The sequence below is a fragment of the Poecilia formosa genome, unplaced genomic scaffold (genome assembly GCF_000485575.1).
Source record: "Poecilia formosa unplaced genomic scaffold, Poecilia_formosa-5.1.2 Scaffold8, whole genome shotgun sequence".
NCBI lineage: Eukaryota > Metazoa > Chordata > Actinopteri > Cyprinodontiformes > Poeciliidae > Poecilia > Poecilia formosa.
Genome location: NW_006799947.1, coordinates 5,383,193 through 5,409,943, shown reverse-complemented (window position 1 = coordinate 5,409,943; position 26,751 = coordinate 5,383,193). Strand labels below are relative to the sequence as shown.

General features: G+C 41.5%; 2 protein-coding genes and 1 long non-coding RNA gene across 5 annotated transcripts; 2 read left to right on the top strand and 1 right to left on the bottom strand.

Moving 5' to 3' along the window:
• Nucleotides 1-21: 21 nt before the first annotated feature.
• acvr1l (activin A receptor, type 1 like) lies at nucleotides 22-6,721 on the bottom strand. Of its 3 annotated transcripts, XM_016663197.1 has the most exons (11): nucleotides 6,507-6,721; nucleotides 6,128-6,287; nucleotides 4,693-4,776; nucleotides 4,089-4,331; nucleotides 3,772-3,977; nucleotides 3,582-3,681; nucleotides 2,794-2,940; nucleotides 2,428-2,703; nucleotides 2,076-2,273; nucleotides 1,818-1,948; nucleotides 22-1,354 (listed from the first exon to the last, which is right to left on the bottom strand). In XM_016663197.1, the coding sequence occupies exons 3-11, from the start codon at nucleotides 4,763-4,765 to the stop codon at nucleotides 1,223-1,225; spliced, it is 1,506 nt and encodes a 501-aa protein (XP_016518683.1). In that variant the 5' UTR covers nucleotides 4,766-4,776; nucleotides 6,128-6,287; nucleotides 6,507-6,721; the 3' UTR covers nucleotides 22-1,222. The 3 variants fall into 3 exon arrangements, with proteins under 3 accessions (XP_016518683.1, XP_016518688.1, XP_007576919.1); XM_016663202.1 differs by lacking the exon at nucleotides 6,128-6,287 and having other exon boundaries at nucleotides 4,693-4,771; XM_007576857.2 differs by lacking the exon at nucleotides 6,128-6,287 and having other exon boundaries at nucleotides 6,507-6,720.
• LOC107833573 (uncharacterized) lies at nucleotides 2,057-23,883 on the top strand. The gene is made up of 3 exons (XR_001659337.1): nucleotides 2,057-2,076; nucleotides 11,887-11,891; nucleotides 22,855-23,883. It is a non-coding gene; the product is annotated as an uncharacterized LOC107833573 (long non-coding RNA).
• On the top strand, nucleotides 15,799-22,472 carry otomp (otolith matrix protein). The gene is made up of 10 exons (XM_016663223.1): nucleotides 15,799-15,906; nucleotides 16,115-16,231; nucleotides 16,347-16,483; nucleotides 16,756-16,858; nucleotides 17,330-17,515; nucleotides 17,927-18,101; nucleotides 18,830-18,897; nucleotides 19,698-19,882; nucleotides 21,078-21,249; nucleotides 21,436-22,472. Exons 2-10 carry the CDS (start codon nucleotides 16,150-16,152, stop codon nucleotides 21,444-21,446), a joined length of 1,119 nt encoding a protein of 372 aa, XP_016518709.1. The 5' UTR covers nucleotides 15,799-15,906; nucleotides 16,115-16,149; the 3' UTR covers nucleotides 21,447-22,472.
• Nucleotides 23,884-26,751: the final 2,868 nt, after the last annotated feature.

The following is a 26,751-nucleotide window of genomic DNA, read 5'->3' as shown; positions in this document are numbered from 1 at the left end:
ACATCCTAATGTTTGTGGAAAATGTTTTTTTTTATTTTATTTAATCTATATACCAGGTTAAAGCAGAAATCAGTTGCACATTTGACCACCAGACCTCCTTGTGAAAAATATTTGAGCTTATTTAAATTGGTTGAGTTCCTGTATAGACCTGGATTTTTTTTAAGCATCATTCAAAAATGTTTTATATAATTAAGAAGCTAATTGTTAGCCTGCTTCATCCAATCTAAAACCAGTAAAACCTTGGAACTGATTATAAACTATAAAATGCTTCAAAGTATATGCATGTATTCATTTGAATCCTGTTCCTGGCAAAAGGTTGCATAAGTTTGCCTAATCTTTGTTTTTAATAATCAGTGAAGTATGTTGCCAACTCATTCCATCACAGAACAATTTAAATAAACAATTAAAAGCCCCAAATTAATATAATATTCTTCCCAATTGAGAATGTAATTTAAACTTCAAACAGCGTAGTGTTCTCTCTTTATACTCGCCCACATCCTGTTTCATCTCATTTCTCAATATCAAAAAGTCAAACGTCCTTCTGTATTTCTCAGCAAATTATTTCCTACTTGGTAGTGATGATAGTTAGTCCAATAGCGTTAATGCCTATGTATGTTCACATCATCATCGTCATACACCAGTCTTGCATAAATCCTCAGTAGTGTGGGTAACAGTGGAGGTTCAATACATAAATATCACTTTTAAAACGGGACTAAAAAGTTTTGATTCTATTGGCTCTTCTCCTTTAGTAAGTGAACATGTCGAGTATTCGTTGGCTTGTTCAGATCACGCCGAGTGAGTGGAGCAAAATCTGATTGTCTCTCAGCAGAATGCCACAAACGCATGCCAAAGAAAATGCTTGGCCGGAGATCAGACGGTGGACTCGGCATGTAGTGTTTGGTGTGTGTAGAAAGGCCGGACCCAGAGCCGTGTGGACCGTGCATGGAAGCAGTATGATCGGGTACTATAATATGCCAACCTTTCACACCCTGTAACAGTCCGCGGCGGTAACTCGGGACGCGTCCCACGGCTACGGCTGGTTTGTCCAAATGCGACGGCTCCAAATGTCTTCAAGTCAAACAGAGGGATGTTGGTGGAAGGCAACAGCAGAGAAAGGAAGAGCAAGAGAAGGATAGAAGCTTTCCTGTCCGTCTCCATCCTTCGGATTGCCTCTCATTTCAACAAACTCCAAGCCGCCTGACATCATGCAGGCGCCTCCGTCTCACGACTCCTTGCCCTTCTCCAGGGAGCTGTGGATCTTATCAAGGGTCTTCTTGATGCGCAGCGCTGTGAGTCTGGCAGAGGGGTTCTGGTACCAACACTCCTTCATCAGTTTAACCAGAGCAGAGAGCGTCTGAGGGAGACAAGCGTGCGTTAGAGGAAGCTCCACAATCGATGTCTTCACTACAGCCTTCAGATAAAAACAATGCGTTGGATGATTGCATCGGAAAACTGTTTAGTTCTTATGGGTAATTTTAAGAAGCCTAGGCTCATGAGCTGATACGGCAAAACCTCTTGGCATCTAATAGTGCAGAAACCTCTCGCATACATGAGAAAACAACAGATTGTGAGAAAAAAAAACCTTAGTGCAAACCTGACACTAGTGTTAGCAGAGTCACGACTGCAAAGCCAGTAAAGCAACTTAAGAAAAACTAAACAGAGCACTTAAAACAGAACTAAGTCATTGTAGTTTTGTGCTGTCTTACTAAAGTTACTTCCTTAAATGCTCTTAAAGCAATTCATTTTCTAACTTGTGTCTTTGTGACAAATGTGAGTTAAAAAAAAATAAATACTAAAAAGGTTTTTCTTTTCCTCACCGGATCTGAAAACCAGCGATTAGGAATGAAAGGCCTCTGCTGCTCCACACACACCACTTTCCTCATGTCCTCAAAGCTGGGGTCGTTTGGCACCTGATCGTAAAATGGAGGTCTGTACTCTTCGACGATACCTGCAGTCAGCAGAAAAAAAAACAAAACAAAGAAAAAAAGAGCGAAATTACAAAAACTATTCTAGTCTGCACAGAAGCTGGAACGATTGCGTCACCATGGCACCCGAGCTTCACACATGGCGCTCACCGTTGCTGTACGTGCGCCTCGCTATCTCCCACAGCACCAGTCCGAAGGCCCATATGTCGACCCTCTTGTAGGCGTCGAAGCAGTCGGTCTGAATGGTCTCATCCAGCACTTCAGGTGCCATGTAGCGCTTGGTGCCAACCTTGGGATTGTTGCCCACATCCAGCAGGTTGTCAGCCTGAGTGTGTGTCACAGCCAGCCCTGCAAGTCACAAACAGGATCACAGCAAAAGAGCAGGAAGAAAAGGAGAGATATGTTAATTACACACAGTCTACAAACCTGCAAGTTGTGATAAGGGCAGAATCTGTTATATAAAAAAAATAAATAAATTACAGGAGATGAAGTAAAAACTAACCAAGGTCTGCAATGCAGCAGCGCAGCTCCTTGGTCACCAGGATGTTTTTGCTCTTCAGGTCTCGGTGTGCAATGGCCGGTTTGCCCTCGGTGCCAAAGATCTCGGTGTGCAGGTGAACCAGGCCGTTGGCGATCGACGCCGCCATCGCCAGGCCCTCCGACGTCTCCACGGCAACTCGCTGCAGGTAGTCGTACAGCGAGCCGTTTTCATGGTACTGAGTGATGAGCCACAGCTGAGTGCTGGAGTTTCGAGAAGTCATGTCGGACGCCATAAATCCTGGGAGACATGAGCAAACCGAACGAAAAACTTTGAGCACTTGATTCTTTCAACCGTCTGTTTTGGTTCGGTGGTTCAAGTTTAACTCACCAAGAATGTTCTCATGCCTTAGCAGCACGGTGTTGTAGATCTCCGTCTCCCTGAACCAAGACTTTTCGTCTCTGGAGGAGAAGATTTTCACGGCAACGTTCTCCCCCTGCCACTGACCGCGCCACACCTCTCCATATCGCCCCTTACCTGAAACACAAAGAGTACTTTTTTTTCTATTCAGGAAGTATTCTTGGAAAATGGCTGAACGGAAAAAGTGGAAAAGCGGCCAACACTCAATTTATTAGGTACGGTAAACTCAATTTGTCAATAGCCGCATTTCCATCCTGGGGGGTTTTTTATGCGCATTTTGAAGAAACGTGTTAGAAAAGGTTGACGGAAACAGCCAAATTAAAAAAACACAAAATGTTTCCACACTCACTTGAAGTGGTTATTATTTTGACCAAAAATTTTTTGATTATTACAATGTTTTAATTTATATGTAGATATGTGGTGCTTTTTGTCACTGGAGTGAAAAAGTTACATGCATTCATCTGCTTGATGTGTGACGGCACGATATGGATTCTCTGTCTCATTTGCTAAATACTAATTAAACTGAATAATAATAGAAATGCATATATAAATATGTCATTTTTATTTCTAAAAAATGACGAGTAAAATTAAGAGTATGATGGATTTTTTTTTGGTCGCTTTTGTCAAAATGACAGACAACAAAAGGCACCAGAGGCACAGACGTAGAAACTTTCTACATATCCTGATTGAGTCGCTTCAAACCAGTAGAAGGAAACACGGCTAATTTGAAACACGGCTGTTCAGAGAAGTCCACTTACCAACACACTCCACCAGGCTGATCTGCCTGGCTACAGTTCTCTGGACGAGGAAGGGAAGACCTGAACCACTGCCTGAAGTGCACGAGTGATCCAAAAGATCCTGCAGGAGAAAGGACGAGCAGATGCTCAAACTGAATCCTGTCCTAGTTCACTATTACTTTTTTTTTTCATTAATCTGTACAACTCTTACAGCTAGAGTGCTGTCTCCCACATTGGAGGTGATGAGACCATCTCCCTGCTCGGTGTCAAACTCTTGCAGCCTCTGGAGGCGGCCACGGTGGAGCCTCCTGCAGGCCAGCACCGACACCACAGACAGCAGGACCAGAACCACCACTGGGGCGAGCACGAAGAGAGCCAACGTCTCCACCCGGTACCGAACCGGTTCCCCTTCAGGGGCTGTGGGAAAACAGAGGAAAAAAAAAAAAGAGGAGAGGATGCTTATGAGAACCTCCGTCACCCGGTAAGGCGCTCGTTCAGATTCACGGTCCCGACTCCCTGCTGTCTGACCTGATATGAGGAGCGACATCAGGAAGCTCCTGGTGGTGTTCTCGTTGCACATGTGCTTGGAGCAGCAGTGGACGGCCTGGTGGAAGGACGGCGCCGTGAAGCACTGCAGTCGCTCTTTGAAGCAGCCGTGCTCCAGCAGCACCTCGCCGCCGCTCACTTTAATGGAGGAGAAGCACTGGGTGCCTCGACACTCTGGGGTCTGAGGACATTTGGAGCCTTCGCAAAGACACATCAGGTGTCCTTCTGTAAAAGACATGAGGTTTAGGTCCAGCGCACAAAGAAGGGACTCAAATAATCCAAGGGAAAAAACCCTCTGCAGAAATAAATACTTTTATGTTTTAGAACACCTAAGCAGAAGGCCTCACATCTTCACCTGACATTACAGGAAAAGTGTCTTGTAGATATCTTGCAGTTTTCACATTTTGTTTTTCTTCCGCTTAATAATTAGGAGCCACTTTGTGTTGCTCCATCACATAAAATCCCACTAAAATGCATTAAAGTTAGCAGTTGTAACAGGACAAAATGTGAAAACCCTTCAGTTTGGCTACATTTGCACACTAATGCATGAAAACCTTCACAGGTTAATGAAGATGTAAAAGAGTACCTGAGTCCTCAGCCGACGCCTGTAGAGCCTGCAGGAGGAGCAGCAGAAGGACGTGGAAACTGCCAAGATCCATGTTTCCCTTCGCTAACAAAACAGATGAAGAGATGCCAGAGATGGAGAGAGGTCAACGAGGACAGACGCAGTGTGCATAATCTCATTTACCGCCCTCTGTTCTCTGACGATCATGAATTCAGACAGAAAGAAAAGGACAGTTTAGAATTTTAGCGAACTTTCAGAGGCTCAGAGAAAACACAAATCTCTAATTGATTAGACGAAGGGTAACATGAGGTCTGGCAGCCAAAGGCTGAATAGCCTGAGATATGAACGGTCCGTTTAAGCATCAAACGACTAGAATTGTTACAGAAGAAAATCAAAATGCAAGTTTGTCCTCTTTAAAATAAGATGTGAAGCGTCATGTTTTTAGATTTGGATTTAGAAATCGTGGGACAGACAAATGGGATCCAGCAAATTCAGGACAGGTGAGGACTATGCGAGTTACAGACACACACACACACACACACACACACACCAAAAATACAATTACATAAACTTAGAAAGCTGAGCTAAAGTTCTGCAATAAGTATCACAGCTATATTTATTTATTATTTTGATCTTGGTACATAAAAAATGAATACCTGCTAAATATGAAACAGACTCTGAATGCTTCCTGCCCAGAATCAGCAAGTTTATTTCAATTTTCATTTTTCTACCTCAACCTGCAATAACCCAGCTTCACGTACAGGACTCTTTCACATGTTCTGAGCAAACACTGAACGGTCAGGAAAACCTTTGCTGCCTTTTTAGTGGGGATTTTAGCAAAATCCTAACTAATAGCCTCAAAAGAAACAAACTAAACACTACACGTACATACAGAACTCGTGTCTGATTGAAGACAAAACTAACTGATTCTTTGCGAATCAAATATTCTTTTAGTGAATGTTTTTAGGTACCAACAGGCATAAATAAGTAGAAATGATCAACAAATGTGATGCACATGCTTGATGCTTGATTAACCGTACATGCCTTAATTTCAGGATTCAACCAAGTTAATGGAAACTTAAATATTTTCTTTTTAAATTTTATTTTAGCTGCTCTCAACAAATATATTCTCAAGTAACAACACCCTTTTGCTAATTAAAGGGTCAATTACAAATCGATTAACTAACACGTATTCTAATAATTATGTATTGTACATTCCAGTGCAGTAAGTATGGAAACATTTTGAAATGTTCAACTATTAGAAGTACTAATACATTCGACAGTGGCATAATTTTACGGTGCCCTTCGCTTTAATCGTTTTGGCGCAGAAACTAGTTTAAAATGTTTATAGCTTACTTACTTCCAGTCTGGGCTAAGCCCCCCAGTGTTTACAGAATCTAGCATCGCGCCTGCATCAAATCGCAATACAAAAATGACTAAAATAGAACAGCTTTACCTCAAAGTATCATATTAATGCAGTTGAGCCGCTGATAAAGACGCTGCTCGCTGCACAGACTGGTTTTCAACCAACTTTAACAGATTCTCCGCAGTCAAGAGCAGCGCGGAAGACGAAGATTTCCCCTTGGAAGCGAGTAGCTTAAATCCAATGACGAAACCTTTAGAGACGGATAAAGAAACGCCACCAGGATGTTTTTGACGGTAAAACTCAATAAATAGAGGCCTGCTGGTACGCTGGAGCCGTTCACCGACTGATTTATTGTCCGTCCACAGCCGCCTGAGAGGCGCCAGTCGGACAGGCTGTTAGCCCAGCGAGCTAAGCCATCTCTGGAGCACCGGGGACAGGAATGATAAAAAAACAAAAAACAACCACATACCTGGCAGAGGTGCGCCCTCTAACTCATTCTGGGAGCTCAGTGTGTCCACATACGAGGCTCAAATATTCATAGCCACGTTATCCGCAGCGTTGAACGGTCCTAAAGCAGGGCTCCAGCCCACCCACTGGCTGTTTTCGTCTCCAGACGTCACCAAAACATTATCACCGAGAAGCATTGTGGGGCAGCAGAGTCCTCCGACAGCCTCCGAAGGCAAGCTGGCACTTCACTCAATTAAGACTGAATAGATAGCAGTTGATAACATGTTACTTAGCACATTAGAACACCAGCTCAGTTAAAAACCATGTTTGCAATGAGTCATACTGGTCTCGTGGATTCGGATCGTTTTTGTTCGGCTTAACTAAAAAGAGCCGATTTCTTCTCCTCTCCAAAGGCTTAGCATTTGCTACAAACTCCAACATGCACTGACTGTAGATATTTCGTTAAGAAGCGAACATACATGGATTTGCAGTGTTTTGCAAAGCCACATGCGACAAGATAACACACAAGTTCAAGCTGAATTGATTAAATTATGTTCAGAGTTCACCACCTGAACTGCAATCTGGCATCTGAACGCTGACCACTGTGAGAAAATCACTATGATTGAACTTCCTAGTTTGATATGTCATTATGGATCACATCTATATTGACGCTTTAATTTGTTTTGGATGTATTATGAGCTCTCTGTCTAACTTTATGTCTCTGCTTTTTAATTGACAGAGATAAATAATGTTTTGAACTGAATTGAATTAACGGCATTAACATGTTATATATCCTATTTAGTGAAAAAGGTTAGTCTTATGATCGGAATATTTACTGAATTAAAATAATATGAAACTAGATTCATATTCTGGGGGTTGATAAATGACAATAAACTATTTTAAATACCATACACACCAACTCCTCTAGAAGGAGCCCTGACATTTGTGATAAATGATATGAAAGCATTGCACTGATAATGTGAGAGGTGAGCAATAATTTCAATCTATTCTGTATTTAGAAACAGGGTACAGACTTCCATAAATCACTAAACTCTTGGTGGATAGTCTGAGCAGCAACTCAATTTCCTTCCTCCTCTGTGAAAGAAAAGTTTAATTCTGTAAAACAAAAACCCTTTGTAATCCGCAATGCTAGATCTCCACTCTCTTACCGCTTCCTTTACATACATTGCTCGATCTTCCTCAACAAACTCTGACTCTACCATCCACGCTGAGCAAAAGTCATGCCTGAATACTGAGATCAGAGCTTAGAAGAACCGCATCTTTTCGCGCCTGTCTTCTTCCGCAGATGCTTTGATCACTTCCACTGCTCACTTTGAAGCTTCCAGAACCTCTCCTAACACCAGACCCACCCAGCTGAACAGCCTCACAGCATAACTAATAAGAATAATAGTTGGCTCTCTGTGAAAGCTGCATGCCTGGACAACGTCTCAGGCTCTGTCCTCGAAGACACCCCACACCCGCTGCAATAGGTACTGATTAAAATGTTCTGCATATTTTCTGTCCGGAAAGATTAAAGCTATAATTGTACTTGAAATGTGCCACTATTCTCCCCCTTTCCAAACGCATCTTCAGCGTTAGCAGTTATAATTGCATGGTGGCACTTAAAAGCACAAATCTAAATACGTAGAGACAAAAATTAAACTAAGTATTTGTAAATATATAATAATATACTCAAAATATGAAGTTCGGTCTTCAAAGCATTTTATCAATCCAACAAATTGTATACCATGTAAATTTCAGGTTTAAGTACTCACATTTAAGTCTAAAAGGTTCTGAGGTTAGAAAAACAGCAGCAAACTGGTTTTAGCGTTTCTTCATCCCTAAATCAGATTATTTATGTGTAGTGGAGGAGTGTTGGGTATGATTCACTGTTACGGCTTAAGGCAAAAAGCTGTGACCTGTCCTGTAGTTCCAGCTACATGAACAGTGTTGCATTTTGCCTCATGTGGGTGAGCTTTTACTGACTAATGCGTAAAACGCTGCTTCGCAATGACTAAAACCTCGAGGAGCGATTCCTAGTTGACCACTTTATTGAACAGTGCAGATGAGGCCAAGACAACAGCAAAAGTCACTGGAGTTTGCCAGGATGTAAACTCCAGTGAACTAAGATCTTTGAACTAAGATCCAATAGATTCTCTCATTTCCTTCTGAATCGGTAATCACTCATTTTGTGATTCACCAACGTATTTGTGCTGACGCGATGCACCGGGTCAGATTTAGCAGTAATTGTTGCACAACGCTTGCATGACAGGCACACTGTAAGTCAATGAGACAATGGTGAATAATTTATGTAAGAATTTTCGATTCAAGAAAGACACGTTATGTGTATTAGCTGATTAAATTGTTGACGTGTAATCAGACCTGGTTTGAATGGGGAGTCTCCAGTTTAGCCTATAAACTACCATAGTCCTTCTGACCCCCTTTATTTCATCAATGCTTGGTTTTCTGGTTTGTTTTTTGTTTTTTACTGTTAATATTTTTACGTTCTTTCATACCTGTATTGAACATAACTTGTAGAGTTACCGTAAGAACCAATGATAAATTAAATTGGCTATATGCTAATGTGCTTTGATAAAATGATCTATAAAATAATTATATCAAGGTTTCCTGAGCATAGGAGATAAATAGATTACAGTTATTCACTGAATGAGGCATTTGTATGTAGAATTTTGAGGAAAGAGAATAATTTAATACAATTTGAAAGAAGGTTCAAATTTACATTCTGCACATTTTCAATTAATTTAAACAAGACACTTCAGTTCCAATGGTATCAATGACATCAACAGTTATGACATCACTCTATGAAAGGCAGACGTCCAATCATCCAGGGACATCCCAGGAAAGACACACCTCCATGCAACGAAGGAGGTCCAAGGAATGCCATACACCCATGCAACCAAGGGTCTCCATGCAAAGATATGGACCTACACAAACAGGGGATCACAGAAACATCAATGTTAATGCAGTTAGAGGTCCCGATGAACACAGAAGACATCCAAACAGAGGCCATTACGCCAACTCAGACTACACAAACCCAGGTTATGCAAACTCAGGTTATGCAAACTCAGGTTGCCCAAATATAGGTCACTATACAAACTCAGGTTTTGCTAATACTGGTCACTATGGAAATGCAAGGCTTTACACAAATCTAGGAAACCAGAAAGGACACAGGCCTCGACGCAAATAAAATGGGTAACTCCTAAAACAATGGAGAAAACACAATAAACACAAAAAATAACTAAACAAGATCAATTGCAGAATTAAAAACAGCATAACAGACCTTATCACATTGGTCCTATATCAAAGCTGCAGTAGGTAAATTTGATAAAAACTAAATTTATCCTAAAATGTGGTGCAGTGGTGCAGTTGGTACCATTGTTGCCTTGCAACAAGACAGCAACAGTGCTTAGAGATATCAATTAGAAAACCAGAGCACCCGGAGAGAACCCACACATGATCAGCGAGAACATGCAAACTCCATGTTCAAGTCTGACGCTAAGTCTTGTCATGTTCTCCCTGATCATGTGTGGGTTCTCTCTCCGGGTGCTCTGGTTTCCTAATTGAGCTCTCTAAACTGTCCTTAGGTATGAATATTTTATAAAAGTGTCACAATACAATAGTATTTTACATATAACTCTAACCAACACTAGTCTATTCCCAACTGTAACTAAAACTTAATTGGAACCCCTGACCCAAAACAACGACTCCACTGTAATGTAAGATTTGGTCCCCATAACGCCAATCAGTGTTCAGAAGGTTAGTAAATATATTCAAGAGAGGTATGTAGAACAGCTAAACAAGTACACGCAAACACACACACACACACGCACGCACACACACACACACACATGCACATGCCTACACACAGGTGTTTGGATTCAAGTATTTACAGATGCACTCTATTTTGAATTGTGGTTGCTCTTGTATACTTTTCAGTGACATTATTCAAGCATTCAATCTCTCTCTTTTTTTTGGAAGTGCAGAATAACTTCACTGAAAGCATGCAGAAGTAACACAAGAGGTATTTAGCAGGAACTGCAATTCAAAATAGAGTGTAACTCTAAATACTTGAATCCAAACACTAATAATAATAATAATAATAATAATAATAATAATAATAATAATAAATAAACAAACAAACTTCTGAATGAAAATAATTAAGCAATTAATTACTTAATTAATTAAGTCATTTGTGACACTAAATAAGTGTCACAAATTAAGACACTTAATCAGTGTTGCGGGAAAAGTGACGTGACCAGTCACGTAAAGAAAAAAAAAAAGCAATGTGATTCTAATCACGCCAGTGTTGAAGTTCTACTTTGGAAGTCGACACCCTAAAAGTGCTGCGATGGGTCCAGCAGGTTTACTTGGATGTGTAGAGACACTTTGATGAAGTAGATCAGCGCGCAGTTGTGGTCATAATCACCACTGGGTGTTTGAACGGGAACCAGTCCAACCAGAAGATGAACGGCTGGTTATCAGTAAAATGTTTTAGTCCCAATTACATAATCACAGCTCAAGCGCGCTGCTTTCTCGCAAGGCATGTGGCTTCTTCCCCCAGCATCTCTTTCATAAACAGCACAACGTAGTCTACCCGCAGCATCATAAACAACATCATAAAGATGTCACGAAGGCGTCACGAGGTTTTCCTTTTTTTTTTCTTTTTTTTTCTTTTTTACCCAAAACAGAGTTCATTAGGCCAGTCAGACGTTGCTTTTCTTTCTCCTGTGTCGCCACTAGATGTCACCAAAACGAAGCTGTGACTGAATGAAGCCTCTCAACCCTTGGAAGTGGAACAATCTTTTCGTTATTTCGATTTTGATTACATTCACCTTTGTTTGTTTTTTTGTTGAGATGCTTTAAATCTTAACAAGGGATTAGATTAGAGGATTTTTTCCTAGCTGATTAACAACAAGAAAACGCACAGTAGATCCAAAAGACAAGGTCAAATCAAGACAGAAAAGATTCAGCAGACAGACACTGAATCAACCTTCGACTAAACTCATCTCAGAACCCAGATTTAATCAGAAATCTGGGGAGAGGGTTCGCTACAGACTTTCCTGCTAAATACTTAAACTAAGGGCTTGATATTTCTAATGTTTTCAGGGTGAGATTATGCTACTACGATAAATTGCTAATTTATTTCAAGGTTTTTACACATCGTCACTGCGAGTAAATGTGGAGGAATATTACTCCCCACGTTTCTATTGGTAAGCTTTACCCCTCTTTTGCCAAACTACTGCAGGGGAAGGAGTGAAAAGAGCTGCAGACGTAGAGTTTCACCGTCTCACCGTTGCTTATATAGCAAGTCACCTCAATCCTTACACCTGTCCTCCCCCCGCCCCCCACTGCTTCTAAGATATTTGTTTCAGGAAAGAAAGTTCAGGTGGTTCCTGCTGAATGCCAGATGTATCAAGATAATCTGTGTTATTTTTTTTTCTTCCTTTTTGTTACCTGGCAGAGCTCATAATGTTATGTCACTTAGTCTGATTTGACTTTAACAGAATTCAGAATCGCTGAAACATTTTATCACAGTACCATACTCTATAAACTGTTAGGAGTCTCAGAATAAATACTGTATTTTAAAGTTCACATTCTTCCTGTTCTGTTTGCAACTTTCAGACCCAAATTTGCAGACAGAAATGTGAATAAATGTTTTATCATGGAAAAAAAAAAAAAAAAAACACCACAAATTTCGAATTTCACCTATAAATAGGCCCGATTTTTATTTGATGACATTATGCTGATCCTGGAAATTCTTGAGTAATGCAATACATTCTTTTTTTAAAAAATTAATAAATCCAACATTATTTTGGCTATAGCGAAGAAAGCCTGTTCAAAATTAATAAAGATAGAAGAATGTTTTAGTGTAGTTGGCAAGGGTCACATACAAATAACAATAACGTAACGGCTGTTGCCATGGAGTCCTTGAACCTACAGGAGTGAATCAGTCTTAACGCCTAACATTCAATTAAACAAACTCTGTCGGTGAATTCAGTAAAGGTCCCAACTATTCGTTTTTTTTTAGAGCTGAGGTTTGACTAGTTTTGGACCTAAATACAGCTTGCGTGCAAGAATTTCCAAACTCCCATTTATATTTGAAAGTATTCATGCGGTGAGATCACAGCAGCTCCTGGAATTGGCTGTGATCGCTGACGTAGATGACAGCGATGGTGGTTAAAGAGGGAAGTAAGTGCCCATGCAGGGTGAATGCTGATGTTAGCGAAGATGAAATAAGGTCCAAAAGACACGAAGCAGAGCAACATTTTGTAGGAAAATAGAAAACGAGCCCTGTGGGGAGATGAGAAATCTCAGCAACTATGCAGATGTAAATGAGCTGAATGTGTTCATCTGGACTTTACTTCTGATGTTCAGTTTTTAATTAAGACGATTTTGAATGGATAAGAGATGCTTTGTCCTTTTTATATGAAGTTTCAACTGTTTAATTAGAAAAAAATCTATCTTTACTTAGTAACCCATCTAAGCCAAAGTTATTTCAATTTGTTTTCATTTTAGGATAAATTTAGTTTTTAGCAAGCTATCACAAAGGGAAACTTTTTCCCTTTTCTGTAGCAGAATTCAAATTAAACATAAAAAATAGACAGTTTGACAGGTATAATCCAACAAGTTGATTTCTAAAGGTGTATTGGCAAAATAAAAACTTGAGATATAGTGAATGTTTTGTGTGTGTATGTGTGTGTGTGTGTGTGCACGCGCGTGCGTGTGAGTGTGTGTGTGTGTGTGTGGGTATGTGCGTGCGTGTGTGTGTGTGTGCGTGTGTTTGTAATACTTTGTGGGGATGATTTTCCTGACATATACTACGTTGTGGGGATCATTTGCTCCTTGTGGGGACTGAAGTCTGGTCCCCACAAGGGGAAACCCTGTTTTTGGGTCAGGGGTCAGAGTTAGGACTACGGTGTGAATTGAGTTTTGGTTAGGGTTAGGTATGTGATGGTTAGGGTTAGGAAAAGGGTAAACGTAAGGTTTAGGCTGTAGAAATGAATGGAAGTCAATGGAAAGTCCCCACAAAGATAGCCACGCAAACGTGTGTGTGTGTGTGTGTGTGTATGTGTGTTTGTTGCAGTCAAAACAAGAGGCAGATTACTGTAAAAGTATCTTCCAGTTTTTTTCTCCAGGGGGAAAAAAAGCAATGTTGGGTGTTTTTGTTAGGATGCAGTATATTACAACCTTATTCCAGTTAAATGTGCTGTTCACTGGTAAATTATGTGCACCATCACACGCCTTTGATTTTATTGGTTAAATCAGGATCTGGTTGTGTTGCTGCTAATACAATCTCTTCTTCTATATGTCCCTGTTGCTCAAATTAAATTCATATTTTCCCGCCTTACAACAAACTTCATCGATTTAAATCTGAATTTTATGTCATGCAGAGCATGTTTTTTTTTTTTTTTTTTTTAACAAGTTCACAAATATTACTTTGTGAAGCCTCCAAATCAATTTCACCTCAATAAAACAGAATATTTAACCTGATTTAATCTGATCTGAGTAGAAATGCAGCGGCTCGCTGAAGGGACCAGACGTTGGTTAGAGAACATTAGAGAACAAGCCGAGGAACATGGCAGACGGATCAGAGAGGAAACGGAGGAGAAGCAACAAGGACTCCCTTTGTGGAAAGAAAGTGGGAACGAGCCAAACATGGTGGGGGGGTGGAGTTGATCCGGTCAAATGAAACCAAACTTGCACTTTATGGCCCAAATGCGAAGTGCTGTGTGAGGCGGAAATCTAAAACACAACACATAACTCCAAACACAGCGTAGTGAAATATGGTGGCAGCAGCATAATCCTGACACAAAGTAACTCTGGAAACCCATTTACTCTTTAGACTGTAAAATGACTCGTTTGCCAGCCAGAAGCAGCCATTTGTGAGAACGTGAAATAAACCGAGTGAGTCTGTGCGTGTTTAAAACAACGCAGGTGCAGGTTGACTGCTCCTGACAGCGGCTGATGACGGACGGGAGTAAGTAGTTAAAGGTTGGAAATGAACAGAGAGCTTTGCAATGTGACAGTGACATGACATAATGATTTGAGATTTGGCAGCTAATGTTGAAATATGATAGAGATAACCGTTCTTATCGGGAAGCGGTTTGTCACGCAGTTTTAGGATTTCCTCTCTGCATTTTTCCGTTTGTGTTTTTTTTTTTATAAGGCCAAACAAAAGTACCATCCAGATTGTTTTTACTTCAAGACGGTAAAACAATCACCTAGAAGTAGTTTTTCATTAAGTATGATTGAGTACGAATGCTCAGTAAAGTGAGAATATAAAGTGAAGTACTCAAATGCAGAACTCTTACTTGTCAGTTTAGCAAATTTCTGGTGGATCACGCCCTATTTTTTTAGACACCACACTAGAAATGATTCTGCCCTGGTTTTGAGTCAACGAGAACCTTTGAGAATGCTGAAACCGGGCTGCGGGACAGAAAGACGTCATTTTGTTCTTCCAGGCCTGGAAGGGAGAAAACAAACCTCTGTGTTCTTGTGGAGTATTTATAGGCCGTAAATTGTTCCCGAGGGCCAGATGAGCCTTTATGTCCTGAGCCAATGCTGTGGGGAAGCTTTTCTTCAGTAAGGACTGGGAAGTTAAATGGAGCTAAACAGAGAATAAACCTTGAGCAGAACCTGTTGGGAGCTGTAAAATACCCTCCACTTGGGGAGGAGTGGGTGGAGGTTCACCTTCCAGCGAAACAGTCGCCCTAAACACAGAGGTTTAAATCAAAGCAATTCCATGTGGTAGAACGGCCCAGTCAAAGTTCAGATCGAAATCCAATCGACAATGTGCGGGAATGGCTTGAAAACTGCTGTTCAGAGACCAGCTCTGACGAGGTATTTTGGAAACATTTAGTGGAGGCCTGCTGCTGCGACTGCTGCAAAAACACCTTCTAAATCTCCATGAAATTTAAATTGCATCTAAAAAAAAAACTGACCCAGAAGATTCGGTTTTGTATTCCTTCCCAACAGATTTACATAGATTTATATGGGTTTTTATGTGGCTGGATGTTGTTAGATGTGAATAAAAGACAGACAAATGGTTTAATTTTCTGCAGTAGGTGATATGCGTTCCCTTCTCTGGGTCTGCTGGGCATGAACAACGGCAGACGCTGTTTGTTCTTGCTTTCTTGGAGCTGTGTACTCTGGTGAGTCGGAGCAAGACCTATTCGGTATCTATTCTCCACGAACACCGCTCCGGCACAAAGATGCATTGTCCGCTGCTTTTTTTTTTCTTTTCTTTTTTTTTCTTTTAATTAAAGACCCCTGCTCGAGTCTCTGTGCCAGGTGACCTGAGCTGCTGCGATGACATGAGCCAACCAGCACGGTGTCTACGGGGCTTAAATCTCTGTGGATAATTGGAGGAAGAAACACTACACCACTATCGAGAGACGGAGGTAAGGATTATCTGATGAGGACTTAGACTTAAGAGTCAAGGATGGAGGAATAATATGATGTTTTCTTCTCTCTACATCCAATCTCCCTACGACATTCCCCTGCTTTATACCCCCTCTCTCTGTGGCGAGGTTACGCGAGAGGGAGGAGGCTGAATTATTTTTTCTAACCAATGAATCCCACCTGGTCCTCATCTCTGCTGAATTACAGAATCATTCTGAAGCCGGTTTCAGACCAGAGTCGACATGGAGAGAAGATTAGCTGCGACCTTCCTGCTTTTGCTACCTCTTCTGAGCGTCGACTGTGTCTCCAATCAGAAAACCACAGGTACGCCAGTCGAAGGCTCTCAGGGAACATTTGTTTCTAGAGAATACAGACATTTTCATGTGATCTTGCTTTAATGGATGGGGAAAAAAAAAATAAAAAATCTTCTCTGATTCAGTCTCCTGGTGTGTGCTATCGGACGCCGAGGAGCAGAAGTGCCTGGATTTAGCCGGCAATGCCACGGCCAGGAATGTGAGGGGATCGCTGATGTGTGTCCGCGGCCTGAGCACCAGAGACTGCATGGAGAAAATCAAGGTGCACAAAGACGGAGATGGGATACCTGTGCTTTACAAACCATTTCTAGCTCTGTGCAAAATACGCAGCAACAATTTTGACTGAATTCTTTAAATATCATTTTCGGTTTTCACAGTGTGGTGAAAAATAACACTGCAATACATATGCAATAAGATGTTTTATTTTATTTTTTTTTATAAAAAACAAAATAAATTATAAATCTGATATTATTTTTGCATTTAGTTGTTAGTTGTACGTTAGTAGGATACATGAAGGCATCTCTGTTTTCTCAGAACGGCACAGCAGATGCAGCTTCGATGTTTGCAGATGATATCTACGCTGCGGGTCTCTGCCATGGCCTGGCGCTTGCAGCAGGAGAGTCTCATAATGGAGTAGGTAGGTAAGCCACGTGTTGGAGCACTTAGTACAATTAGCTCACTAGGGATTTTTGCCTGATTATATCAACATTTATGTTTTCCAGTAGAAGAAGAACATTTGCCAGAGATGCACTGATCAGGCTTTTTCTGGACGATAACGATTTCGACTTTGGCCAGTTTGATTTCTTTTTATAGTAAGGATTTTTTGGAAGTAACAGGCAGATTTGTTGATTGGGGTGGTACTTTAGATCTCAACAGAAACTTCAGAACGTCTTTTTATCCAAGTGCGTGTCTCCAAAAAATATATTAAATTGATATTTAACTAAACCAAGTGCATGCAAGTTGATAACTAATGTGTTTGCAGATTAAAAGTGGTGTGTGATTTTTTTAATTTGATGCATTTAACACATTTTTCAATGCAAAACCAGCTAATTACAATCTTTGCCTCATCGATTGGTTTCTTAACGCGTGTCCGACCGCCTTATTCCAGATGGAATCAGCTACTATGTGGTGGCAATGGCCCGGCGCTCCTCTTCAGACCTGTCCTTGCTGGAGATGCATGAGCGCAGCTCCTGTCACCCCGGCGTCCGGACCACGGTGGGCTGGACGGTTCCCATCGGCTACTTGGTGAACACATCCCAAATCAGCGTAGGAGAGCAGTGCAATTTCCCCAAAGGTGAAGCCGAGCGTGACGGCCGCGCACGGCTGTGTGTGTTGATGTACGCTGATGCGTGGAAGGTATTTGAGAGGTCCGGAGGCAGGAAGTGGGGGAAGCAGAGAGGTGGGAATGGATGGAGGTGGGATGTGGAAATGTGGGAAAGAGATGAAACACTCAAAAACACTCTGAAAGAACAGAACAGGAAGATTTAGTTACCAAAAAACACTGTGTCCTCATTGTGTATTTTTTCTTGGACTTTAGTTTAAATGTAATCACATAACATTAAATATGCAGCTGCTTTAGTAAGATACTTTAAATGGCAAATACTGATAACTAATTTGACATAAGAAAAACAAAACAAAACAAAATATGCAAAAACATTTGCTAGTGTCTAATTTCAGCTGACTTGTCCTCCGTTTCTCCTGCCAGTGGTGGGGAACTTCTTTGGTTACAGCTGTGTGCCCGGCATTAAGGATCCTCTGCATGATCCCAGAGGCAACAACCCGAAGAACCTCTGCGAGGCTTGCATAGGAGACGAGAACGACAGACACATCTGTGCCAACAATCACAGGGAGAGACATTACGGAGAGGCAGGGGCCCTGAGGTACGACTCCTTCACCAATAGCCCACTAACAACACCTGGAGTCGAGGTATTTGATCGTCTATGTCCGATAGATCCACTGGAACCTGAAAAAATTTGCCTGCTGGGAAAGAAATAGCCTTGCTCAAAAAGGCAAACCACAAATTAGAGGTACTTGTATAAGAAGGACGTTTACCCATAGGCTTTGTACGAACTTTTAACATAAAAGCACTTGTGTTTTATAATATAAGCTATACAATATGGAGAACAAACAAAATCAGTTCTACGCACTTACGTACATTATGAGGCATTTACATTGCACCACATCCAAATGCTGGTTTAGTTCATTAGATGTTTCTTCATAATATCCTGGTATTTCAGGGTTTGTTGGGTTTATTCAGCGAATAGAAACAGGCCTGCATCGTCCCAGGTGCTCCTCCCCATACCTTACAGTTAGCATGATGTAGTTTTCTATACACTGAAGCCAAATCCAGCTGGATTCCTTGTAGTCAAAAGTTGTAGGTAAATTATCAGAAGAGTTAAGGGAAATCCACATCTTCATGTTTGTGATGGTAGGACAGAAAAGTCTATTGTTTTAGCGACACGTCTGGACTTGTTGCTTGTTGTAGGTCATAGAGAGAAATACTTATCACCTCCCTTACTATTCCTATTGAGTTTGAGAGCCAAATAAAAGTCTGGTTATGTGTTTTTTTTCATAGGTTAAGTGGATTTAACTGTTTTTCCCCTCTCAGGTGTGTTGCTGAGAACCTCGGTGATGTTGCATTTGTCAAACACACAACAGTCTTCGACAATTCGGATGGTAAGAGCAAAAACAATTTCTTGAATGTTCCACAATAGACAAGTGGTGATGAAACACTGCTGGTGTTTGCCTGAATCCAACTGGGCTTGTAGTACCCAAACCAGACACAAGATGTCACTGTGGCACAAAGCATTTCTGCTTTTTAAAACTGTGTGCAATCCAGGATAAATGAGAAGATTTCACTGAAATTCAACGAGGCACATCAGTATGTCTCCCTGTGAGATTTATAAAGACAGAAAGATGGATGTAAAACAGGAACTAAAAAAAAAAAGAAGAGAGAAATGATATCATAACAAACAGATGTCCATGCATTTTTCTGTCCAGCAATAGCATCCTAATTCTCAGCTTGGTGCATCTGCTGCTTTGCTTTGGGCAACATCCAAAATTAATGGTGATCATTATCACAGTCATGCTGCACAGACTCTGCTGGTAGACGAGAAGGAGCAGCTTGGCTCTGGCTCCACGAACACTGCAGCTGTTTAACGAAGCTTGCTGCATCATATGCTTTAGAAAGGTCCAGAGTGGCACCAATTAGGGCAGGTCAGGAGAGCACAGAAGGCCTGGGCTGATGTCTAGGGAGAAGTCAGCATCAAGGTGGTCTACCTCTTTTTTACAAAAACATCTGTTTGGATGTGGAAAGGTAAAATTTTTTTAGGATTAAGAAGGCAAATTGGAAATGTTGCACTCAGAACACGGATCTTGATCAGCAAGAAATATAATTGTAAATATGTTCATTTACCAGCATTTCCCGCTTTTTAAAAAAAGAAAACTAAACTCAGTTTTGCTCTCCTTTTGGTCAGGCAAGAATCAGGAATCCTGGGCCTTGGACTTGGAGCTGGACGACCTCAAGCTGCTGTGTCCGGACGGGACAGAGGCGGGTCTGGATGAGTATCTGCGGTGCCACCTGTCAGACGTCCCCGCCAACGGCGTCGTGGTGCGCGTGGAGGACAAGTGCCGCGTCTGGAAATACCTGGAGCGTTTACAGGTAGAACGCATCAGCTACCAGTAATAGTTTGTGTTACGCCCCCAAAGGCACTCGCCAGCCACTTTATGGGGTGAACCTGTTCAATTGCTTGCAACAGAATTAACAAATAAGCCAAGCTCCATGGCCTCAACTCAAAGCATTTCGAGTCTTATGTGATGTTGAGGACTTGCTGGACTTGAAACTGAGCATCAAAATGGGAAAGAAAATGGTTTCAGATTCATGGAAATGGGTCAGAAGAGAGAAAACATCTTTTGAGGGGCAGCTGTGCGGATGAAAATGCCTTGTTGAGGTCAGGGGAGGCTGGTTTGAGATGCTAATGCAACAATAACTCAAATAGCCAATCATTTCAGCCATCTCTGAATGCACAACATGCTGAAGGTTGAAGCAGACGAGCCACTCTAACAAAACATCCTAATAGGTGCCACTTGTGTAATTTAAGAAGAGAAAAACAAGGCCAAATTTTGACCAGTCTTTAAAAAGTTGGACAATGACAGACTGGTTTGGTCAGATGAATCTGGATTTAACATGCAGGTTAGGTCGCCTCTAGTCTTAACCACAGGAATCCTGGAATCCAATCTGCCTTGTGACAGCAGTTAAGACTGGAAGTGGTATAATGGTTTGGGGGTGTTTTCTTATCACACTTTGGGGCCCTTGTTACCAACTAAGCATCATTTAAGCTCCACAGTGTTGTTGAGTGTTGTTGCTGACAATGCCCTTCCTTTATGACCAGAGTATCTATCTTGTGATAGCTTCTTTCTGCAAGATGTCACAAAACTTAAATCATCTCAAACCAGTTTTTAGATAGTTCATTATCACTCCAATTGGCCTCTACAATTTCTGTCCCACAAATCTGTAGCAGCTATCAGGTCTGAAATCTCTGTTAAATCTATGAGATTTAACTAGTTAAACCTCAGCAACACTGAGGTTTAACTAGTAATGTGACCAGTGGGTGTGTATAAATCTCCAGAGTGAATATCATCGCTCTGTGCTGCTCGCTGTGGAGATCCTAGCAGGGAATCCTCTCTCCTCCTTCCTTCCTCGCAAGAGAGTGTGTGTCAGACTGATACGTCCTGCGCCATTCCTCCAGCTGCACATGCCCTCAATCTCACAGCCACACATGTTCCCTGAACACGCCAACGCACATCCATGCATGCCCTCATGCATTAAGTGCTGTCACACGCTGTCTCTCCTGCAGAATGTGTTTGGCAACGCCACCGAGGGCTTCAGCCTGTTCAGCTCGGCGGGCTACGGCCAATCCGATCTGCTGTTCAGCGACGCTACCCACCACCTGCAGAGAGTTCTGGGTAGTTACACCTCTTGGCTGGGCCCCAGTTACACCGCCATACTGCAGGCCTTCGAGTGTGAGGGTAAGAGTGATGATGTCTGCCTATTCGCCAGTGTGCACAATCGGGTTTATGTGGGTTTGCTTATGAGGAGTGGGTGGCTAAGTGGCTGGATAAGTGTTTTCTGCTTTTTATATGTGCGTGTGTGTGTGTGTGCGTGTGTGTGTATCCACTGCAGCTGCTCTCATTACTGCTCTTTTCCACAAACAGGCTTCTGCTGATGGAAGAGGGGGAAGATACCCAGCGCATCAACTTCCACCCCATCCTGCTGTCTCCATGCTAGTGTTCTGCCTTCCCGCCCTGCCATCTGTGCCCCTCTGCTTTAACACCATTTTCTTTTTTTTCTATTGCTCTGCATTTTATATTTGTTTTGTTCCTGAATTTCGCCACCCATCTCTCTCATTTTAGTCATTGTCCTTCACTAACTTGGTGTGTTGTCCAACAAAGCCAAAAACCGGCTAATCAACTTTTAAAAACTCTGTAAAACAAGATGTGGGGGGGGGGGAAGAGGTAGAAAATATGAAGTAATTGGGTAAAAATACATGATAATAATGTAGAATGTAATAGTTATGGTACCCCTGGTAATTACAGATGATTTCTCTTCATTTTTTAAATCAAAAGTTCAAACAGTAACCATTGAGTTTGACCCTCAGAAACCATCTGAACACCTTAAAAACATCCTGCCAAACTGTTTCACTCCTGTGTGTCTGCTGGGGAATTGCAGCCTTCTTAGTCCAAAGCTTCAGCACCACCACCCTCCCACCTCCTTCTCACAGGGTCCGTCTCTGGCACTGAACAACTGGGTGCTATTAACGTTGACATTAGGAGTCTCAGTTACTGTATCAGTGTGTGTGTGTGTGTGTGTGTGCGTGTGTGCGTGTGTGTGTGTGCTTGAGAGAAGTACGCACGCTTTCCCACAGCCATTATTGCCCTAATTGGCAGTATGGTGTATTTTATATCGCTGGTGTGTGACAGGAAGAAATGTGTGTGTGTGTGTGTGTGTGTGTGTTTATGTGTAGAGTTGCTTCTCTCCCATGGCTTGTGTAGCTCGCCGTTTTGGATCAGCGCTTTCTCACGTCTGGCATGGTGGGCCGCACCGTGCCAGCACACTGTGTATTGTAACGCTATGCAATTTGGAGGGAGAACGTTGAGGCTTGCGTCGCCTCTATTGCCCCGTTAGGGATTCTTGACTGAAATAAATTTTTTCATTACTTCGCATCATCAAGATTTCCTCAGTTTTACTCTTCAAAATGTGCCTGCTTGTTTTTCTTTCTTTCTTTTATTTTTTCCTTTCAAAATTATGAAGCCCTTCAAGCTTTTCCACATTCTGACAAAAGGGTGCCCACAAACTTCAGTGGGTTTTATTGGGTTCTTAAGAGGAAAACCAATAAAATCACTGCCTATTTATGAAGTGGAAGGAAATTTAAACAAACAAAACAAAACAAAACAAAAAATCTGTAAAGAGTATATTTGTATTCCTGGGATCAATTTGTTGCAGAAGACTCTGCAGTTAAAGCTGGGTATGTTGAGCTTCCTGCCGTTCTTCTTTCCAACATGGCTGAACCGCAGTCAGACCAGAAGGAAAGCGTCTGTGAACAGCAAGTTTTAGGTTTTGCTTCAGCGTCCCAGAGGGTGGCACCAATTCTTCAAACGAGAAAAGTCGTCCATATTTGTTGCACCTTGAAACCAGATTTCCTTTCCTCTTTGGCATGACTAGTTGGTCGGTGGGCAGGGATTGTGCCTCCCGATCAGTTTTTCTGTCACAAAAAAACACTTGTGCAACAGCCAGAATGATCACATTTAGACTTTGACCAGCTTTCCTGTCGCATCTCCATGAAATGACACCGCCACCACCATACCTCACAGGAGAGATGTCATTTTAAGGCGCGGTGTTGGTTTTCCAACATACATTTTGTTTTTAGTAGTTGGGCAAAAAAAAAAAAAAAAGTTGACATAGGTATCTGACAAAACAATCTCTTTGCAGAACAACTGTATTTATTCTGAAATGTGCTGAGTAAAAGAGGCAGAGGTTGGTGCCACACATTTTGAATTTGTATTGTCTCTGTCATATAAACTTATAATAAGCTAAAGTTTGCCATTGCATTATAATAAAACAAGGAAAGGTTTGAGAGGTATGAGTAATTTGTAGCTGAATGTTAGAGCTGAAGGAGCTGCTTACATGATTGCGCTTTAGGCCGGGTTTGACGCTCAATATTAGTCGGTTAAGATCTTTTTGGTGATCATTTGTAATTCTGGTTATAGAATAAAGAGTCACGTTTGGCAACTGCAGATAAAATCACTTACCACTTTATAGCTGCTTGATCTTCTGGATCCTCTTCTGCAAAAGTCGGAACGGTCAATAAATTTCAGCCTTTTAAGTGTCGCCTGCTTTTGTTTCCCACACCGCTTCCGACATAAACTGGGCGAGGTTCTTCCCATCGGACTGGGCTTTTTGAAGTCTCCTTGCGTGAAGCACTCACAGGTGGTCCATTGGCAGGATTTTCAAAGAGCTCTGTTTTCTTTCGACTTGGGTTTTTATCATTGGTGCTTTTTATGCCACTGCTTTAAACAAGGCTTAACGTAAATAAGTCACCTGTGCCTGACTGTGTAGAGCTGCAAACTTCCCCTTTTTTCAACCAATTAAATGATGATGAAGAATAATTCTCCCTTCGTTTTGTGTCAACTATTCCGCGCAATCCCGATTTGCCTGAAAACAAATGATCCTTCTTGTTTATCACACACACACACACACACACACGCACACTCAAGGTTTCACTGGTAAATCAGGGACAAAACCATTATCATCAGTGATCCCAGCAAAAAAAAACAGACCTCTTTCTAGAGACCCAATACGCCTTCTGGCAGAGCTTCACCTCATTTACAATATTAATCCTATAGAGAAAGCCTCCACATGATGGAGTGGAACCATTTAGCAATGACCAGATACTGTAGATTGAACTGCACTGCAGCAAAATGCTGCAATCACTCTCCTTGGATCTCCTGCTGCTCCCCTTCTTAGCCGTAACGCTACGATAAAATCACGAACAGAACAGCCTCGGTGCAGCCCAAGTTCTCAGCTGAGAATAATTAAAGAGTTATAAAAAGTGTAGATTTGCATGCTTTTTTTTATTGCAACAATCTGAGATATTAAAGAGGGTGGTAGCTTTAAACAGCAGGACACACAGCTAGAACAAAACAACAATAATGGAAAAAGAAAAAAACGTTCAGGAAAATCTAAGCAATTCTCAAGCAGTTTTCTGGAATTGCAACACTAAAATAAGATTAGGAAACGCAAAACGGATTTACAAATTATTGACACGCAGCTATAAAAGGAAAACGTTTCCATGGCAGCAATGAAAACATTCGACAAAGGATACTCGTACACCTGAGTGGTCAGTCCATCTCAGTGCTGCACCTCCATTTAGCTCAAAAGTTGTGAATTTTGAAGAAATCTTAAAACATTCAATATTTTTGCTAATCCTTACCAACTTTACGCAGGAACGATTGGTCCGATTTAGCGTCGTAGCATCCTCTTTCATACAGCGTCTGGAAATATGTGGTATCCATATAAACCTTTCAAGCATATAATGTGTATAACGTTTAGACATTCCCATTTTATAATACTTTGTTCTCAACAAAACACAAGACCTATGCCAAACATTGTAAAGTCGAATTACTTCCAGAAAACACAGAAAACGACTGCATGTTCTGTCACCACTTACACTAAAACGTATTTTATTTATTCAAAATTGGCTGCACTTCTGACAGGTCAGAGTTAGAAACTCAGTGTGCATGGCATACACACGAAATGAAAACCTTGTGTGACTTTGCTAGTGTCTTTATTTACGCTGGCACGAGGGACGCCCCGGACGGGACGCCATTTGACCAGAGGTTGTGGGGCGAAAGCGGCTCAGAAGAGAGAAATGACAGTGATGGAGGGGGCAAAGATAGAGGAATGACAGGTAATCCATCAGGAGGATGACTGTCATTATTCAATTACCACCCATCCTTAGCTCTCTTGATAGCCACACACACACACACACACACACACATCTCTACTCTCACACATTTGCAGTGAGAATTTGCAGTGGGTTGTGTGTGTGGGGGGGGGATCCCCTTACATGAGGTGGGTGAGTGCTCTGTGGGTGGCGAGGTGAAGCAGGATATGGGACTTGGCTCCAGTTTCTTATACGCTTTTAGTGCAACAGACCCTTAAATCTCTGGTCCTCCTTCCTACATCTCTCATCTCCATTCCTTCCCTCTTCCCATTGCCTTTCACATCTAACCCATTCACCATGCTTCCTTCATTCCCTTCCTCGTCTCGTTCCACACAGTTCATTCAGGCTCCTTAGCCCCTGAGATGATAAGGGACATAGAGAATGATTAGATACCAGTGACACCAGGCTTATCACTCCACTCCCACACTGCTCTCCAGATCCTTTTGCATTATGAAAACCAAGCAAAGCAAGAAAACACACACACTTCATATTCATATTTTGAGTGAAACTCTGCAACCCTCAGGCGTGTGTTTTAGCCGTCAGCAACATTTTTTTTTCTTGCTTCTGAGTTCAAAGTAAGTAGCTACTCCAGACAGATGCAGGAAGCTCCGATGTTGAAGAGAAATTCCCCAAAGGTGACCAACCTTTTATTTACCTCGTAGAGTCATGATAATTTTTAGGTAGAAGATTTCTTATGATCAAATCTTACAACATACATTTTATGAAGATGGGAAGTGAAATTATTGGACTTATATGTTATTAGTTAGTCTGTCAAATTGTATTTTTTATCTTCAGAAATAACCATTATTTCTGCAAACATCCTTTCTTCCCCACTTCTTATCATCTGTTAGACTCCCATTGCCTCATTCAGTCCATATTGGTCACACTTCCAAATATCCACCAATTAAAGTCGGAGAAAGAGGAACGTTTAAGAGATTTTTTCACTGGCATTTACCTTCCTGGTGTTTCACTCAGTTCGACACTTCTCCCTTCGCAGTAGAGGATGGCTGTTCATAATGTGGGAGATTTCCGGTGAGATTCACGTCGTTGCAATCGAGCTAGCGCATTACATCCGTTACAAACTTTAGCTACTGGAAAAATTAGATCCAATCGTTTAAAACTTCAACAAAGTCCACGTCTTTTTACCAGGCTAATCATCTGTGCTCTTCTCTTTCTTTCTTTCTTTCTTTCTTTCTTTCTTTCTCTATGCAAACTTCTTTCTCTGCGTTTCTTGCCTTCTAATACTCTTTATCCATTAAATGTATTTCCTTCTTTCTTCTCTTATCCTCATGGTAACCGCAGCCCGCCCACTTTCCTCATCCGTTACTGGGTCCTCTCATCTTTTCGCCATCTTTTTTTATGTTTATCCACTTTTTCCCCCTAACTTTTGCATTCATCTTTTCCTCTCCTCATCTCAAATTCTCTGCTCCTCTTGATCTTTTTCTTTTCATTAACGTTCTCTCAGAGCCGTATGCAGATCCTTTTGAAGTACCCACACAACAAGTACTAGCAAGTAACAGCGACTCGT

What these genes read in the sequence shown, in the direction of transcription:
- acvr1l (XM_016663197.1), bottom strand. Translation starts at nt 4,765, where the DNA reads ATGGATCTTGGCAGTTTCCACGTCCTTCTGCTGCTCCTCCTGCAGGCT. An exon ending in GGCGTCGGCTGAGGACTCAG is followed by an intron (nt 4,332 to 4,692) that starts GTACTCTTTTAC and finishes TGTCTTTTACAG; the next exon opens with AAGGACACCTGATGTGTCTT. An exon ending in AAGGCATGAGAACATTCTTG is followed by an intron (nt 2,704 to 2,793) that starts GTGAGTTAAACT and finishes CATGTCTCCCAG; the next exon opens with GATTTATGGCGTCCGACATG.
- otomp (XM_016663223.1), top strand. Translation starts at nt 16,150, where the DNA reads ATGGAGAGAAGATTAGCTGCGACCTTCCTGCTTTTGCTACCTCTTCTG. An exon ending in CTCCAATCAGAAAACCACAG is followed by an intron (nt 16,232 to 16,346) that starts GTACGCCAGTCG and finishes TCTCTGATTCAG; the next exon opens with TCTCCTGGTGTGTGCTATCG. An exon ending in AATACCTGGAGCGTTTACAG is followed by an intron (nt 19,883 to 21,077) that starts GTAGAACGCATC and finishes TCTCTCCTGCAG; the next exon opens with AATGTGTTTGGCAACGCCAC.